Raw genomic sequence first — 17,555 nt, forward strand, 5'->3', positions numbered from 1 at the left:
AGTGATGGATAACTTTGCATGCCTTTATGGCAAGCACTGGTTGGGTTGCAGCTCTGCAGACATTACATGCTGCCTTTGAATACTGCCACTGAAGCTACTCATGGATGCCTTTAATACTGTGTGTGAATAGTGCAGGTTCAGAACTCAGCTTTCTAAACAGGGTTGTGCCAACAACTGTTTGTTCTCCTTCCTAGTAATCACATTTATTTGAAAATATTTAGTTGTTTTGGCAGGAATTAAGCAGTTGTAGCTAAAAAATGTGTTGTTGGGTTACAGCTAGTGAGGCATAGCCTGCAGCTGCCAGAAGAGGTGCTGGACGGAGCTTTTTTCTCTGCAGCCCACATGTACATAACAGATGTGCAGTTCTCACAAGACAGGAGGGGGATTTTTATATTAAATTAAATCTTGGCAAGAATTAGTGAAGGCAGCCAGGAGAGGTAATGCTGAATGCGGTTGAGGTTAAGACTTGCACAGATGTTGTGCATCGTTCAGGAGTGGAGAGCAGACTCGTTTAGAAGTTAGCATGTGCCAGAACTTATTTGTGGGCAATTCTTCTGCCAGAGGTAAGTATGTGGCTTCTTTGCTGATCTGACTGTAAGACATGAACATAACAAGTCAGAAGTGTCAAAGTAGGTTTCCTTCTCCCCTTGATTTGCTTTTTTGCTTAATTTAACTCATCTGGGAACTTTCAGTCTGGGACACCATTTGTTCAGCCCTGTCCATGACAAACACAGTTGGTGATGGCTGCCCCTTGCATGCTGCTAGCTGGTTGGTTACCTAGCATCAACCAACATGCTTCAGCTTTCAAAAGGTGAGAAAAAAAAGACATAGGAGAACAGTATGACCTGACTGAGCACGTGCTATTATTGGGTGGTTTGGGATAGCTGGGGTGTTTCGCAGCCTTGCCTTTGTTTGCCATGAATATCAGTGCTGATAATTAAAAATCTAGATTAGCACTATCTCCCCCAACCCCTTACTCTCAGGGAGGCCAGACAGGGCAAGCAGAAGCGGGCCTGAGGGGAGCAGAGGGCGCTGTGAGCCCCGCTCCCCACCGGTAAATCCGCCCAAGGCCCGAGCATCAGACTCCGCCCCGCCCCGCGCACTGCGAGCAGCGGCAGCGCCTCGCCCGGCGCCTTTAAGCGGAGCTCCGCCTGCTTGCCGCGCCACGCCGGGCGGGGCCCGGTCCTGGCGCGGAGGCTAGCCGGCCCAGCCGGAATCCCGGGCGGCCGTGGGGGCAGCGTGGCCCTGCGTTGCAGGGTGGCGGGCAGGAAGGGAGTCGGCGCAGCGCGTTGCATTGCGAGCGCCGTTGGTGTCGCCATGGGAGCGGAGCAGAGCGCGGAGGCCGAGAGCCGCCCGGGCGAGACCAGCGCCTCAGGTCGGTGGCGGCGGCTGCCCAGCTGCCCTGCTGGGCCGGGGCTGTAGGGAAGCTACGGGGCCGAGTACATGCGGGAGGGGCTTAGCGGTGCTGTAGGGGCGGAGGAGGCTGTGGGGTGGGAAAGGGTTTGGGTGCTGGTGTCGCTGCAGGACGAGGCGCAGGAGTCGTGACCTCTGGTAGTACTGACTGATAGATGCGTGCTGGGGAAGGAGGTGCAGCAGGCATGGCAGATGCGAATGGGAGCCACGGTGGGCGCCTCGCTGCTAGGTGGGGTGCTGGGTCAGGTGGGTGTGAGGATGCTGACCTCGGTGGGGAGAAGTGGGAGGGATCATAGAATCATAGAGGCTTGGGTGACCTTAAAGTTTTAAGTGACCTTAAAGTTCATCAAGTTCCACCACTCCTGCTGTTGGCAAGGTTGTCAACCACTAGATTAGGTTGCCCAGAGCCCTATCTAGCTTGGCCTTGAATGCCTCCAGAGTTGGGGCATCCACAACTTCTGTGGGCAGCCTGTGCCAGTGCCTCACTGCCCTCTGAGTTAGGGGGAAAAAAGTAAAATCACAGAATGGCCAGGATTGGAAGGGGCCTCAAGGATTGTGAATCTCCAACCCCCCCTGCCACATGCAGGGCCACCAGCCTCCACATTTAATACTAGACCAGGCTGCTCAGGGCCCATCAAAGTACCTGAATGTGAACGATAAGGACTGTGTAACACTACAGTAAGAGCTCCAAATGTATTTGAATTTAAGTTATTGAGGTAAATCTTTCCTATAAAGGTATCTAAAACTATAAGAGAGCATTACTGCTGCAGTGTAACAATGACAAATAAAACCTTTGTTAGTTTTTGCCTTTTGCCTTCATGGCAAACATGTAAGGTTATCCCTAGAGTCAGAAGGCAGCACATCCTTAATCAGCATTCTGTTGTCTCCTTCTGAAAAACTTTGTTGAATGGAGTGTGTACATTACCAGAGAGAGAATGAGAAGGGAGGGACAGCCTGTGGTTTCAGAGATTTATGTTATAGAAAACATACTTGCACAGCATTAAATGTGATATCATTCTCATAGGGTTAAATTCAGATGGAATCTATTTATTAACTTGATTGTTTCTTATCCTTTCTCCCTTTGTTTTTCCAGCATCTCCATCCCCAGCTAAACAACGAGCAAAAATGGATGACATTGTGGTGGTAGCCCCAGGAACACAGTCTTCACGGAACGTGAGCAATGATCCAGATGTCATAAAACTGCAGGAAATTCCGACGTTCCAGCCCCTTTTAAAAGGTGACTGTTTCTTCTCTGTTTTTAAAGGCCCTTTTTTTGTGTGTGTGCCTAGTAGAGTATATGCGTTGTGTATCTTGAGGTTCCTGCTGAAGCTTGTTTCCATCCATGTTTTTTGCTACCTTGCCTTTGTTTTAAACTGTACTGTTTTCGTCTTTCATAATTATTTCCAACCTTCTACTGATGTATGAACTAGAGATGTGCTAGTAACGATCTCTGTAGTAGAACCATCTACTGTACAGACAGGACGACTCCAGATTTCCCAGATGGCCAGTACCATTTGGTTGAAAGGGTGTGCTAGTACGTTGCAGACTACAGTCTCTAGTTTTGTTCTGGGTTCTTAGAAACACTTGTGTGTTACTGTCTCAGACTAAAGCTACGTGCTCTTGGATTCAGTTACTTGAAATCAGGATTTATTATTGAGGTTTCCAGTCTAGAGTAGATTGTGTCCTTGGTCCTTGTTTAGGAATGGGGAAAACTGTCCATGTGCCTCATGGCCTAGTCTTGGCGCGCTCTCTCTCTCTCTCTGGAGGCTGTGCAGAGCATCTCTTGGGAAGAAAAATGTATGGAGCAGCATGCATGAATTGGGCTGGTAGCAGCAGCCAAGTCCTAGCCTCTTTCTCTTCCTGTAACAACATGGGTCAGCAAATGTGTGTGAATACATTATGTAGTGAACACTTAGGGAACCAATGGTTTTGAAAGTTTGAGTTTTAGTGTACGTATGTGCATTGGCTGGATTTCTTGTGTGTGCCTTGTAGGCCTGTTGTGGCAGTGAGGAGATTGTGGGCTGCTGGTCCTTGCTGCTAAAAGGAAGTGGTTTTGTACAACTGAAGGCTTAGGCACTGCTTGCCACTGATCCATGCGTAGCTGGTGGGAAGATGTGGTAGCTGCTTTGCCCTGTAGGCATTGCTGGAGAGGATGTAACACTGCTGTTCAGATAAACTCTTCACTTTATTTATTTTAACATCAAACATGACTAGGACTTGTGGACACTATGACAGCCCAGTGGGCAAAATGTCTGGCATTTTATTGGGTAGTACCAGAGAGGGATCTTGGGTCTATGTGACACTGGCAGTACTCTTTCCAGCAGGAGTTGAAAGAGGGGATGCTACTGAATACGATAAAAACAACCACTGATGTTTTTAGGGCTAGTATTACTGTCCCTCTTGACTAAGGAGAATGTGTATTGCCAATACCTTTTCTTTTTTTGTTTGTTTTTTAACTCTACGGACAGTGATGTTGTAGGAATCTGTGTTTTGACGTATTCCCAACACTTTTACTACCATTTTAGAACTGGCTGTGAGATTGCTGAAGTTGGTATTGCACTTTCGACAGAATGTTTGTTGCTTGTGTCCCGCCTTGCACTAAAGGCAAAATCAAGATCTCCTCAGTGACAGCTTGCAACGTAAGTGCTGAAACTCAAATTCACAAAGGGAATAAGGAAGCTTTAATCTAAGAGGTCAGATTTATAAGATTGGGTATTTGTGGAACATGTGAGCGTCGAACTGTGTTTGCACAAGAACTGTGAGAGTCCTGGCAAGCAAAGCTGCAATCACTTCCAGGGACATGGTTCCTATGTAGGTGCTGAGAACTAAGATGGCTTGGGATGGGAAGTGAGAAAAGAGAGGTAGCAGCAGCCATCTGGCTGAGAGAGACAAATTGGACAGTCACCAGTCCAAACTCTTTAGTAAATATGCATACACTAAGATATTTAATGGTTTGTTGTCTTTGTTGCTAAGTTGCATTTACTTTTGTTTTGGATCTGAAACTAAATAAAAGAAAGCATCTGTTCCTTTTGTACCACTTGATCTGCTGAGTCCCTTAAGATGTGGGGACATCTGGTGACTGCTTATTAGCATTGCATTTCTAATTGTATTGACTAATGTGAAGAGATTTTGCATCTTCAAATACACCATTGCTTGAACAACAGGACTGTGATCTGAGCTGAGTCTTTAGAGATCCCAGGTATGCCACAGGCATGATGGAGAACCCATTCTGTTTTGGATTGGTTTCTTTGTTCTTCACAGGCAAGACCATGTTCCTGGGATGGATAAAGAAGGATACTGAGTTCTCTTAGGATTTGATCCTAAAGCTTGCATCTCATGAGCAATCGACTTGGAGAACTTAAAGCATGAACTGATAGCTCTTTTGGGATTGGCTATAATTTTCTGTTTGCCCTTGGCTAAGCAAAACTAAGGGATTTTCTTCTCAAGTCTCAAAAGAAGCCTAATGATTAAGTTAATCAATTGGGAAAGCGCGTTATCAGCAAGAAACTGCATTTTTTGCAGGACACAAAACACTGAAAAGCCAAAGCACATATCTCTCCTAGCCATTTTGAATTGAACTTGTTGTGACCAGTACCCAAACTTACAATAAAATGACAGTGTCATGTCCATTGCATCTTTTATACTGGATTTACTTTGATTTCTTTGGAAAAATCCACACACTATCCACACACTGGAGTTTTATCAGCTATGATGCCATGGGATTCTTCTTAATTATATTTGTCTTCTCCAAACTTCTGTGGTAATTACTGAGCATGTATAATAAACAGTGTTTGAGAGGTTAGAGTTTAAGCATTTGTTGATTCTGGTGTGAGGACCTGTCAGATAGTTATTCAGTAAGCTGAATATTACTATATTGAATTGGTGGGATAGCTCCTAGAATGGTGGGTGAGTCAAAGACTGGAGTGTAATTTTTCTTTTATATGCTGGGGAATATCTTCATATCTTCTTCAGTGCTGCATTCATGTAGACAGAAAGGGGTGAGTGCTACCAGATGTGGTTAGGAAATCATTCCAGTGGATGCCTGTTGTATTGCTATTCACACAAGTCAAATACCAATCCTGCTCAAACAGAGGAAAACATTTGCTTAGAAAAGTACACCTGGGAGATAGATGCCTGTTTTTCCATATTAAGTGCTGTATATTTGGGGTACAGAGAGGTTGAGTGTGCAGACTTCTAGTAGAAATACTAGCAGAGAATTTCACTATTTGAGAGTGTGTTAATTTTTGAGCCGTGAGGAAAATATAGAATCTAAACTCCTGAGAGCAACAGAGTGTCCAATGAGAGTTCTCCTTTGAGTCATTCATTCCCTGTAGGAACTACTTTGTTATACAGAATGAAATGCGATATGCTGTTTCTTTCCTTTATGTTGCTTCTTGAAGGTATGCATACACCAATGAAGCTGCTTCTGTTTAGTGTCCCTGATTCTTGCAGCCTGTTTATAGCATAAATTCATAACCAGCTGTGTGTAAAAGTCCTCATCTGTGAATTCCAGAGAAAAGTTGATATTTTGCACATGGAATATTCAATTTTTTTTTTTAACCTGTGCAAATTTTCTTGGTGAAATAAGTTGAGTGCATTAATGATTTATTGTTGTAAACTTCCCAAAGCTCTCAAGAAGGGTATTTAGTTCTTTTTTCGTGTGTGTGTTGTGGAAGCAAAATTCTTACTGCGTTCTTCCAGAGGAAATCATCTCTCTCGAAGTTCAAGAAAGACTGAGATCTGTCTTTCTGGTAGCAGCACAGTGTTACGTTAAACAAAAAAAGGCAGATAAATATAAAGGATGTGTTGATGCATATTAGCAACATAAGAGTAAATGTTCAAGAGCTAGTCATCCAAATACAAATGTAATTCCTATCTTGTGCTATGGCCAGCAAGATCTTTATGCAAACAGGAGGATGTGGATGAGACTGGAGTTTGTTGTCTGAGGACTCTATGCGGCTGTCCTGAAGTGACATACTCTAGACATCCTAGCACAAAGTAAATCTAATGAGTTTGGTGGGGTTTTGTGCGTGGTGTTTGTTTTTTGTTTGGTTGGTTTTTTGTTTGTTATTGTAAGGAAGACAACATAATTGATGCCTATTTGTGGCATTCCTCTTTCAGGAGAAACAATTCAGCTTTCAGTGGCTTTGGGTCAGCTGGAAAGCATAAGGCTCCCAGGTTTGTATTAGAAGAAAAGTTATGTTTCTTCACAGGTAGTTGACAAGAAATATCACAGAGATATTCTAAGATACAGTGATTAGGTTGTTGGTATGCTTCAGAAACTTGAGGTACAAGAGGATGTCTTGAAGACTTGTGTGTATGATGGATCTTGAAATAAATTTAGTCTGTATTTGTTCTTTGTAGGTAAATTTACTTGAAAATAAATTTGTTCCTACTTATGAGTAACATCCTGTACTGGTAAAAGGTTTTCTGTGTGAAGAAGTAAGCAGAGAGGAATGTGTCTCACTGCAGAGAAGTGGTGTGAGCATCAGAATCTTTCTTACATTGCTGTGTCCCTACCTTGTCCTGTAGGATCTTGTGATTAGCTAGCTCTCCAGTCAAATGTAATGATTCTTCTGATTATCTTGCGAGCATTTGTGACTTACTGCCTCTGACAAAAGCTGCCAAAAAGGCATTGATTTTCTGCTTCTGCTCACCAAGCTCAGTTACTAATTTTGAGTCACACATATATTTTGTCATTTCCAAATCCTCCTTGCCAACAGAACAGTTAATGGTACCAGGATTGTGTCTAATAAGTTGTTTGTGGAATTCTTATTTTTAGTTTTTAAAGGGAATGTCAGGAGAAAATGGTGTCTGTGCTTTATTGAGAGAGCTTTCTGAGAGATTTATTCTTTCAATTGTTAATATCATGAAGTACTCTGTGTTTGCTACAACAGGAACAACTGTTGTAAACATCTGGCATTTGGATGTATAGAAAACAAAATTGTGTCTGGGATGTGTCAGTGACACAGAGACTGAAGTAACTTGTTGGTCAGAGACTTGATGGGACCTTAAAGTGCTTGCTGAATTCCTGGATGAAGCTGACACACAGATAGAAAGCTGTAGCACCTTTGCAGTCTATTATGGCAGTGAGCACTGCAGGTATGTTAAGGTAGATGCACAGAAGATGACCATGGATGCTCAAGCTGAGTTTTTTTTAGTAAGGAATGTCTGCTGTGTTGGAGGAAAGGATGAATGGTAATTTTGTATTTGAAACAGCATTTCAATGAGGAATCTCTATAAATCTGACAGATTTCCCTGTTGCTATCATCAGTGATCCCTTCAGCTGTGAAGAAGCCCTACTTCCCTGGTGTTGAAAATCTGAAATAAGTCATGGGAAGAAAATCAGCAAACCTCTTGCCAAAGATCACTTTGCTGTGAAGTGCTGCCTTTAGGAATCAGTGAAACTGTAGGTAGAATGCAGGCAGATTGTTGGTTGGTTTGTTGCTTGTTTTTAAAAAAAAAAAAAAAAAAAAAAAAAAAAAAAAAAAAAAAAAAAAAAAAAAAAACAACTAACGTGGAATGCTCCTGGATGCCCCCTGCATCAATGAACTCCCACCTCCACACTCAAAAATCCCAAGGCAAACAAAAAAAGCAATCAGTTGAGCTCACTTTGCAGTGTTTGAGCCCAGAATTGCCTTTCTAGAGTCATGCAGCTGACCACTTCACGGCAGGTGCCTCCCCGGCCCTGTCAGTGAGCTGTGTGCTGCCTGGTGGGTGTGTGGCTCACCAGCTGCGCACATCCACCAGACATGTAGTGTTGTTCAGTCCTCTTTTACTCACCGTACCGGTCTGTAGTTGCTTGTACTCTATGTGCACACTATATGTAGCATGTAAAAACAATACATACCAACTGTGTATGTACAAAACATGTTCTTGACCCTCTTTTGATGTTCCACTGCCTGATTAGTGGCTGTTCTTGTAGCGCTTGGTGTCTTGTTGCTAGTCAGGCAACAGTGTCACAGTGGACTGCTTTCCAAAAAATTTTTGTTTGTTTGTTCTTAATGTTTGTAAATACTTGCTGCATCGCTGTCTGAATCCAAACCATTTGATTTTTAGGCTAGTCAGTTTATTAAGAAAGGATAGAGTTAACCAACTGGCACAGTATAAATTGTTACACCCTAATTCCCTGCTTCTTTTTTTTGTTTTGTTTTTTAATTTGTTATGCGTGCTGACTCAGTTGAGCAAGGGCAGTCAAGATAAAGCATGAGTGAATACCTCTGTATCCACTGTCCAATTGTAATTAACTGCATTTTCTATAACATACTATCACTCGAGAGTTGTCCTCTTCATTTCTATGTGAACACTGATGTTCAAATAAAAAATAGATTTCAAAAAGTCAAATGCAGATTATAATCTTCCTTCTGATTAAAGGTTTGATGTATTAAAACTATTCAAAGATAAAAAGATCATTGAAGTAGAAGTAGGGAAAAAAACTCAAGTCTGGTCAAGCCACAAATCATGTTATCAAAGCACTACCGAGAGCTTCTCGTCGCTGTGTTCTCCCTCCATGATTATGTAAAATGAGATCAGCAAGCAAGTAATAGAGTACAGGTCAGCAGGCTCATTGTTACAAAACCTTGAAGTTTAGAAACAAATTTGATCTGCCTCTGTTCATCTCTTAGAGAAGCTTAACAGGAAAGGAAAATGCCATGAATTTCATGGTTCATTTGTCTTGAACAGTGAAGTCTGACATACTGAATTTTGTAATATTCCCTCTATTTTCTCTGTGGACCTAGTTGTAGTATACTTGACTACACTGTGAGCACTCTTTCACATATAAACCAGGAGTTACGCAGTTATGTATTGAATTCTGAGTAGCAGATAGTATTCTGAAATGCAGTTCGTCTGTTGATGCTTCTTTTTAATTTGTAGTAGTAAATAGAAATTCCTAGTGGTTCTGTTATGTAGCAAGTGGAATCTGTGCATGTTATAGTGGCATGTTTGTTTGGAAGCCTGTGTCATCCTGAGGTGGCTGTAAGAGAAGAAACTGCAGTAAGGAAAGACAGGAAGCTGGAGCAGATGCATGCACTGTGAAGCAATTGTGTTGGTTAAGTGATATAAGCTGGAATGCATTTGTAGCTCAGGTAAGCGGTTGAGAGCAGAGTGCCTACTGCCTTGCTCATTCCTGCTCCCCCTTTAATTTCTCAGCCTCTCACTTCCCTCTGCCATCATCTTTTCCTTGTCCTGCATGATGAACTGTAGGCTTACCAATGGATGGTGGTGTGAGAGGTGCTGCTGAGAAGTTGCCTGGCTCTGGTAAAACCAGGGGCATCTTTGGCACCCATTGTAGGAAGGGGTTAGTGCCTGGGAGGTTTTGTGGTGGAAAGCCTACCTTCCTGCTATCTTAAGATGCTTAAGATTGCAGTAGGGTGGTATGAGCACCTTTTATGTACTTATGCATGTCTTGGATGCTTGTGGATTATTTTTGTTCCAGTTTTTCTTTTGTGTGTGCAAGTAGTTGAATTTCCTAGATACTTTTGTTGTACAAGCCTACCTCTCTTGTGTTCCAGGATGTTTACTGACTGCAGTTCTATCATGTAGTTTCCATGGAGCCCTGGCTGGCTTTGATGTGCTTGTGAATTGTAAAATGTCAGTGAGGCAGTAGTGCCTACCTGATTGACTGCTGTATTGGACATCCACTTTAAGCTGATCTGTGGCTCTGTATCACTGTGGCTTTTCACTTGGTAAATTGTTGAAGGGCAGAAGTTAGCTTGCACGTATTGTTAACAAGTACTTCTTGGGAGGTTAAGAGCAAATGTTCTGTCTGCTGTTTGAATACCTTTCTGTTTTTTTCTTTTTCTGTAGCTAAAATGTAGATAAATTACACTCATTGAACATTTCAGAAGTATGTTGTAATGCTGTCACACTTTTGCTATCAGAAAATTGGGACTTGCTGATTGCAGGCTGCAGTTCTGTACTTGATAAAGTCAAAACATTGTGTAGAATCCACTCACATAATTTGTGTGGACTCCAGAGCAGAGTGCAGACTGGTGTTACAGTGAAGGACCTGAGCACCTCAGTCAAACAGTTTTTTCACCATGTTACATTAACCTGGCAATGATATGTGCACCTAAAAGTGAAGTGCAGTGAATAGTGGGTTGGGTGCTGCCTTAACAGTGTTCCTGCTGAGCTGCTACTGGCAAGATAAGGGGACAGTGTCCCCAGCTACTACTGTGTACAAGAAAAACCTCTGCATTCTTTGTGTTCCAGGAGTAATGAGGCTCAGCAGCAAACCTGAAATTCAGTGCTACATGTTCACTTCTTTTTCTGATTCACTGCTTTTTTTATTTACTGCCAATAATATGGATGAGAAAAGACTGCAGTCATGGCAGTTGCCACTAGGTGCCACTGCAATACATAAATATTGGTATATTTATTTGAAAACAGCTGGAAACTGTGTTGAAATAGCCTATTGAAAACTGCCTTAACTTACTTATTTTTGAACTTTCATTTGTTTTCTAGTTACCTTATCTGGCAGCCCTGCTGGCAAACTGGATTTGGTACCAACTGGAAATACAAGCTAAGCCATGTGTAACTGAGAGATGACTATAAACCGTAACAATATTGGATCTGTAAGGAGAAATGCTGCAGAGGTCTAGTTCTTTACTGAAAGGATTTCAGAAATCTTTATGATCTTCAAAAATAAAAGTCTTGGTGACTCCTATCTTCTGTTCAGACTAGATGTTTGTGAAGTGTGTAGAGTAAGAAAAAATATAAATTGGTGGTAGTCCAGGTGGAAGCACTTCAGATTCAGCTCCTGTTCATGGCTGTTGATCCTAAGTATAACTTCTGTAACATGGAATTTAGTAGTATTTTCTTGGCAAGTCTGATCTTACCACAGGTGTGCTAAAGTCTGAAATTATTGTGTAGTAAGTCTTTCTCTAGAGGCCCATTGTGCTGGGAAAGATGTTTTTCCAACACAGGGAATGGAACTGGAGAAGCGATGTGGATAGAAAATGATTGTAACAAGCTCTTCATTCCTCAGCCCCTGAATGTTCAGCTGAATCAAATCTTCTCTCCAGTTCCTCATTGGCCCTATAAATCATTGCTGCTGTCAGAGTATGACACGTGGTATGAACTGAGACCCTCTGGTGGTTGGGTAAGGAGAGACAGGAGAAGTGACAGAGAGAGAGAGAGAGAGAAGGAAAAAAAGGATATGAAATCATGACTATTAAGTGATGGTCTAACATTCCAGTTTTTGGTGTTGGGTTTTTTTAATCCCACCTTTCTTGAGCTAGTCTCACTAAAGTGAATGTGTGTTTGGGGTGGATGTTTGCATTGATGAGATGCGTGCTCAGCTTACAATCCAGTGCTTTGCTGATTCCCAAGTAATTTCTGTGGGGAGGGTGAGCAAAAGGGGAATTTCTTAAACCTTCATCTCTGTTGCCTTGGAAATGTCATTAAGATATTTTCTGTTGAGTCTATTATGCCAGTAGGAGTCTTTTGACTTTGCAAAGGATTGACTGCATTATCTATTCATCAGTGTACTGTGTACCAAAACATCTGGACATCAACAGGAGAATAACGTCCTTCTTTTATGTGCAGTATGAGTCTTTTGGTACTAAAGGAGGTGTTGCAAGTTATCAGAAATTTGAAGTTGTAACCTAACTTGCATGTAATCAGTTTTTAAAATGTTAATATAGGCAACTTTAAATACTTGCCTAAATGTGTTTTCAGTGAGCCACCATGCGAAATTGCTTGTGTGTGCATACTCTGATCTCACTGTTAAGAGTGAGATTGCTGGCACCACATGCCTCTTTAGCGCTCAGACTTTGGCATAGTTCTACTGGAGTTTGATCTTCCTCTTTTAAAATTCATTGCTTCTCTAACTTTTCTAAACATACATTGCTTCCCATCCCTTTCAGTTGGCATGTTTCAAGTCAAAATGGAAGCAGAGTGCAGAGGAAGACCTTTCTCCTGGAGAGTTGCTTTCTTTTTCAGATGTTATCTGACCTGGGGAAGTGATCATCTCTTCATACGATGCTTTTATTGTTGTGGTGGATCTTTCTTTTTTTTGTTCTGTGTGCTTGGACAAACTTTCAAGGACACTATTGCAACTGGCCCTGGCCAATGCAGATGTACGTGCTCTGTGCCTAACACCTCAGTGGAATCTGACCCAGAGACCCTTACGTGGTAGGTATGCCATCACAACTGCAAGTTATAAGCAGGATGTTTCCAGAGAGCTCCCTGGAAAGTGTGATCACTGCATTGTAAATGACAGTGGCTAAGAGATTTTAGGGGGGAAGGGGGGAGGTAACTTTTGGCTGCGTTATTGTGTAAACCCTTTGCTTTTAGTTTTTCTGGGTGAGCCCAAAGAAGTGATGTGATGAACTCTGAGAAAGTAGTACGTAGGTGCTGCAACCCAGTGATATTTCACAATTTTGAAATCAAATATCTTATTAAAACATTTATTTCAATTGTTAATAAACAATTTCTTTTGATATGATACCAGTCACAAGTAAAATGACCAGGAAGGAATTAGAGACATTTTTGATGCTGACTGATCAACCCCAACAGGAAAGGGTTGGGATGTTTGGCTGGCTGGGGAGGAGGATAGACAAAAGATTGGTCAGATTTTTAAATTAATTTTTATCCTTTGTAGTAACAGTGTCAGTGAACTTCTGTCAGCTAAACAAAGCCTGAATTTAAAGGGGAAGCTGGATGGCAGAAGAGGGGATTCTGATTTTCACAGAATCATAGAATTGCCTGGATTGGAAGGGACCTCAAGGATCATGAATCCCCAACTCCCCTGCCACACGCAGGGCCACCAACCTCCACATTTAATCCTAGACCAGGCTGCCCAGGGCCCCATCCAATCTGGCCTTGAACACCTCCAGGGATGGGGCATCCACAGCCTCCCTGGGCAGCCTGTTCCAGCACCTCACCACTCTCTCTGTGAAGAACTTTTCCTTTTACTCACAAGGCTTCTTGAGGCTTCTTGATTTCATCTGAGTAAAACAAAGTTTATCTTTTAACAGGAAGTGGAAGAGATAGTGGAGATGGAACTTTTTAAAAATAAGCCTTGTTGCTCTTCCTTGTGCAAGATTAGATCTTATTCTTCTGTGGCATAAAAATATCAAAAAGCAGATCATTGGAGTGATAGCAGAGAATTGTGTTTATACACTTTATACGTTTGTATGAGCTGGTTGACTTAGAGTACCTGTCCTAGTCAGCCTAGCTAGGTAACATAGGCTGCTGCAGGACCATTTCAGAGATGAAGGAAATTCATCTTGGAGTGCTATCAAAAGTTTGGTATATTGCTTGAACCTGGCTACACGGAAGTTGCAAGAAGTACAAATGCACAGATGTCTGTCTTTTTCCAGTCTGCATTGTCTTTGATACGTTTCTGGTAAAACAAAGGGCATAGCAAATGCAGTGTGTGCTAAGAGTAAGGCAGTTGGCGTTTACTTTTTTATTTCCTATTAAAGACAACAGAAGATAGAAGTTAGACTTTAGTTCACATGTTAAGCTGGTCTCAAGCTACAGTCACTTCAGGGAGTCCAGGTGCTGTTTCGAGGAGTGGAATTTTTTTCACAATCTAATTAAACTGACTGCTAACCTGGCTTGGACAAATTGTGGGCAGATGTTATAAAATGATTATAGGTTCTTATTTGGTGACTAGTAAAAAAGAAGAATGAAACGTCATGAATTTTAATCTTTCATAGCTGCCAGTGAAGCAGTAGTGTGTGTATATTGTATATTTAAAATATATATACTGCCTATTGTGCTGTCCTATGTTAGGAGATAAATACTCATGCTTCAATCTGTTCTTGCTTTGTTGTCAGTTGAAGTGTCTTTAATACCTGGATATTGGAGTATCTGCTGGGTTTTTTCTTTTTTTCTTCTGGAACTTCTGACTTACAGAGATTGGTAAGGAACTTGATAGAAATCTATTATATTCACCTGGTTGTAATTTTTACAAAAGTAGTAAATATGGCACGTGATCAGTACTGAAACGGATGTCATAACATGATGTTTAATGAAGGCAAGCATGTTAATAAGCCAACATATCAGGTGTCAGAGGCACTGTAGCAAAAAAAAATAATAAACAGATGTGATGGAAAGCAGGTAGATTATTCTGTCATAAAACAGAGGTTGACAGTGTTGTACCTGACTTTTTGCAGTGACAGAGATTAACATTTAGTCAGCCTGCAGGGCAGAGGTTGCTCTTGAGTTTCTCTAAATCAGCTTTTAGATTGTCTCCAGTATTTTTGTTCTAAAAAGATAGGTTTTGTCATCTTAAGAAACTCTGACCAGAAAGTGTAAAAGCCATTTAAACAAACAAAAACTACAGCCTTTCCCACATTCCCTGTTCCCCTAGTCAGTTAAAAATGTTTTCAAGTATGTTTCTTCAAGAAGGCTTAAAAATGTATGACTGAAAATACATGGCAGGTTAGAAAAGAGGTGGGCTCTGAATTTGTAGACTTAATCACTTGTGTGCACAAATCATTTCTTTTTCTAATATCTCTAGTTCCTCAACTGCTGATTAAGCTGTAGTGGTATTTTAGACTTCTCATTTGAAAAACTAAATTACTTCATTAGTATCTGAGTCCAGATACTAACTCCAGATACTGACTTTTCTTACTGGTTAACACCTTTATTTGGGTGATGAATGTGAAGAATCAAACTAGTCATTAGTGCAATGCAATGGGCAACCATAGGAGATTTTTTTTTTTTCTAGTCATAGCCTTTACCTGTGCTGAAAAAATCATGGTGCTTTGTCTATCTTAGTGCCACTTCTGCATGCATCTACGACCTACGAAGCTGCACTGAAGTTCTGGTTGCATCCACCAATTAAAGTAGTTTTCCTGTTCAGTGAATCAACAAGGGTGAATTAGATACAGAGGCCAAGTACCTTAGTAGTTGGGCTTCTGTGATCAGCTTAGTCTCTGAATAAAGAGGCAGAACTGGTTAAGTGAGTTGGCTAAAAATGAGCTGTATTTGTGTGTGCCATTATGGTCAATGTGCAACAGGGAGGATAAGGTTAGTATGCGCAGGACAAAAGAGGAAGGAGAAATTGTTAAACATTGACTGATAAGATATGCTTTTAAAATGAGGCTGTTTATTTTCCAACCTGTAATCAATTAATATTTAACCAATACTAACAGGTAACTCATCTCTGTTATCTGTTCTGTGAAAATGTGGTTTTAAGATGAAGAAAAAAATAGGGTGATTGGTGTAAGCAAGAAATGGTATAACTAATTCAGATGGGAACTGTCCTGAGTTTACTGTAGAACTTGAGGTGAGCTTTTGGGTCAATACTGACCATCTTTTTTCCAGTTCTGTTCTACTTCATCATGATTTCCAGAGCAGTGTAGCTGAGGCTGTCGCACTCCTGTGCTGCCTAGTGCTGAGCCCTGTCTTGCACCTCCACTGATGGAAAGGATTCAAGCATCCTGTGTCTCTCAGAGTGTGTCGGGTCCCCTAGGCTCTCATCTCTGATTGCTGAGAAGTGAGCGCATCACCTTGGGAATGCTGGAGCAGCAGGGTGCCACCAGCAGTTGTGGGTGTTGCTGCCACTACAGGAGTGGAGAGCCCACTCTCTCAATGTGTTTTTGTATGAAGATTTGATGTTCTGCTCTGACTCGCTCTTGGATTTAGTTTCTGAAAGCAGATGTGAAGAGAACAGGTTAAAGCTAATGTTTGGGACTTTAAGGAATTAAGCAACAAAACTGATCACTTCTCTGGAAAGCAGTCAGCAGAGGGAACTGCAGTTTAAAAAACAAATAAATTCTGACCCTGTTCACAAACCTTTTGCTTAGAAACTGGATGCTGCCTGCTTTGATGTTTTTGATTATTTTTTCTTTTTTTCCTTTCCCTTTCCCCTTAAATTTAAGGGGCTGAACAGGAAAATATAATGTCAATCATTTTGTCCACTTTCCCTTAACTTTTCACTGTACTGAAGTTTTTTCAGACTGTGCTATGCAAAATATACTGTACTAAACTACCTCTTTGTAGGCTGATTTTCCTACGTTGTCAAAATAAGGTGAAGTGAAATAGAGAAGTGTGTATTACTACATTATTCAAGCCTAAGAAAACAGAATGGAATAAATATTGCTATGCAGTGGAAGAGCGCAAGTATCTCCCTCCTCTTGAGCCTTTCCCTAATTTCTAGTCTATAACTGTTTCTTAAATGAAATCTATATTGTGTGTGGGTTCCTGCCTTTTTGGCTGAAGTCTCCCATTGTGCATAGAAATGTGACTTCTTTCAATTGTTTCTTTTCCTTCTCTAACACACCACGAGAGTTACTTCCTCTAAGTTTTTTGTTGTTTTGTTGTTGTTATTGTTCACAAAATGAAGGCAGAAATACATCCTTATATGAAATAGAAGGGATTTGGGTTTCTGACAGTGGGTTTAAAAAAAAAAAAAAAAAAAAAAAAAAAAGATTTTCTAGTATGTGAATCCTCAGAAGTGATGGGGTTGCTCAGATGTGAGCAAATTCAATGTGTATATTCATCCATTTGCTTTGACCTCCTCCATTCAACAATATTATTTATGTTCAGTGCCTTTTTCCCTGCCCTCCACCCTTATCAGCTTTCTTCAAACTTCTCATTAAGGTGATAGCTTCTGGAGACTGTCTGTGACACAGCCACTTTCCCACCCCACTGATACTGTTTACTACAAACCCCTAAGAAGAAGATAGGTTAGGATAGGAAAGGATTTCTTCCAAGGTCCTAGCTATAATATGTCTTAACATACTGATGTCAGCTAGTCTGTAAGTATATCTCCACTCTGTATGTGATAGCAGAAGAAGTTAATGTCTCCACTTACTGCATGCATTGTCTATTCAAAACAGGGTCAATGTAGCTAGCAGGAGGGGGAAGAATTCTGCTGGTGGAAGCTTAAGTGGTACTTCATTAGATGTTGGTATTCTTGCTGAGAGCTATTGGTATCCTGCTTCTTACATTCTCAACTGTGGGTTTTTTCCTCCTGCAATGAAGCCAGAATGCGCTCATTTGCACAAAGCTGTGTGTAAATGCCTTTTCCTTTCGTGAGTGTCAGTTATCAAAATTTGGAATCCACTGTGCCTAATTGTTTTCCTTTTTTTTTTTTTTTAACTAACATACTAAACTGGCTCAAGCAAATGTCTATCATGAAGCATAAGGATAAAAACTATGTTATGTTTGAAAATTTTCTT

The 17,555-nt window shown here is 41.2% G+C and overlaps 1 protein-coding gene across 2 annotated transcripts in view; it reads left to right on the forward strand.

Annotated features, from left to right (window-relative positions):
- Positions 1-1,135: 1,135 nt before the first annotated feature.
- BORCS5 (BLOC-1 related complex subunit 5) overlaps positions 1,136-17,555 on the forward strand; it is a 58,930-nt gene continuing 42,510 nt past the window's right edge. For both annotated transcript variants that reach the window (XM_048952794.1, XM_048952805.1), the window contains exons 1-2: positions 1,136-1,375; positions 2,507-2,650. In XM_048952794.1, the coding sequence (XP_048808751.1) occupies positions 1,318-1,375; positions 2,507-2,650 (202 nt within the window). In that variant the 5' untranslated portion in view covers positions 1,136-1,317. The remainder of the gene's footprint in view (positions 1,376-2,506; positions 2,651-17,555) is intronic.

This window comes from Lagopus muta, chromosome 1 (assembly GCF_023343835.1).
Source record: "Lagopus muta isolate bLagMut1 chromosome 1, bLagMut1 primary, whole genome shotgun sequence".
Lineage (NCBI taxonomy): Eukaryota > Metazoa > Chordata > Aves > Galliformes > Phasianidae > Lagopus > Lagopus muta.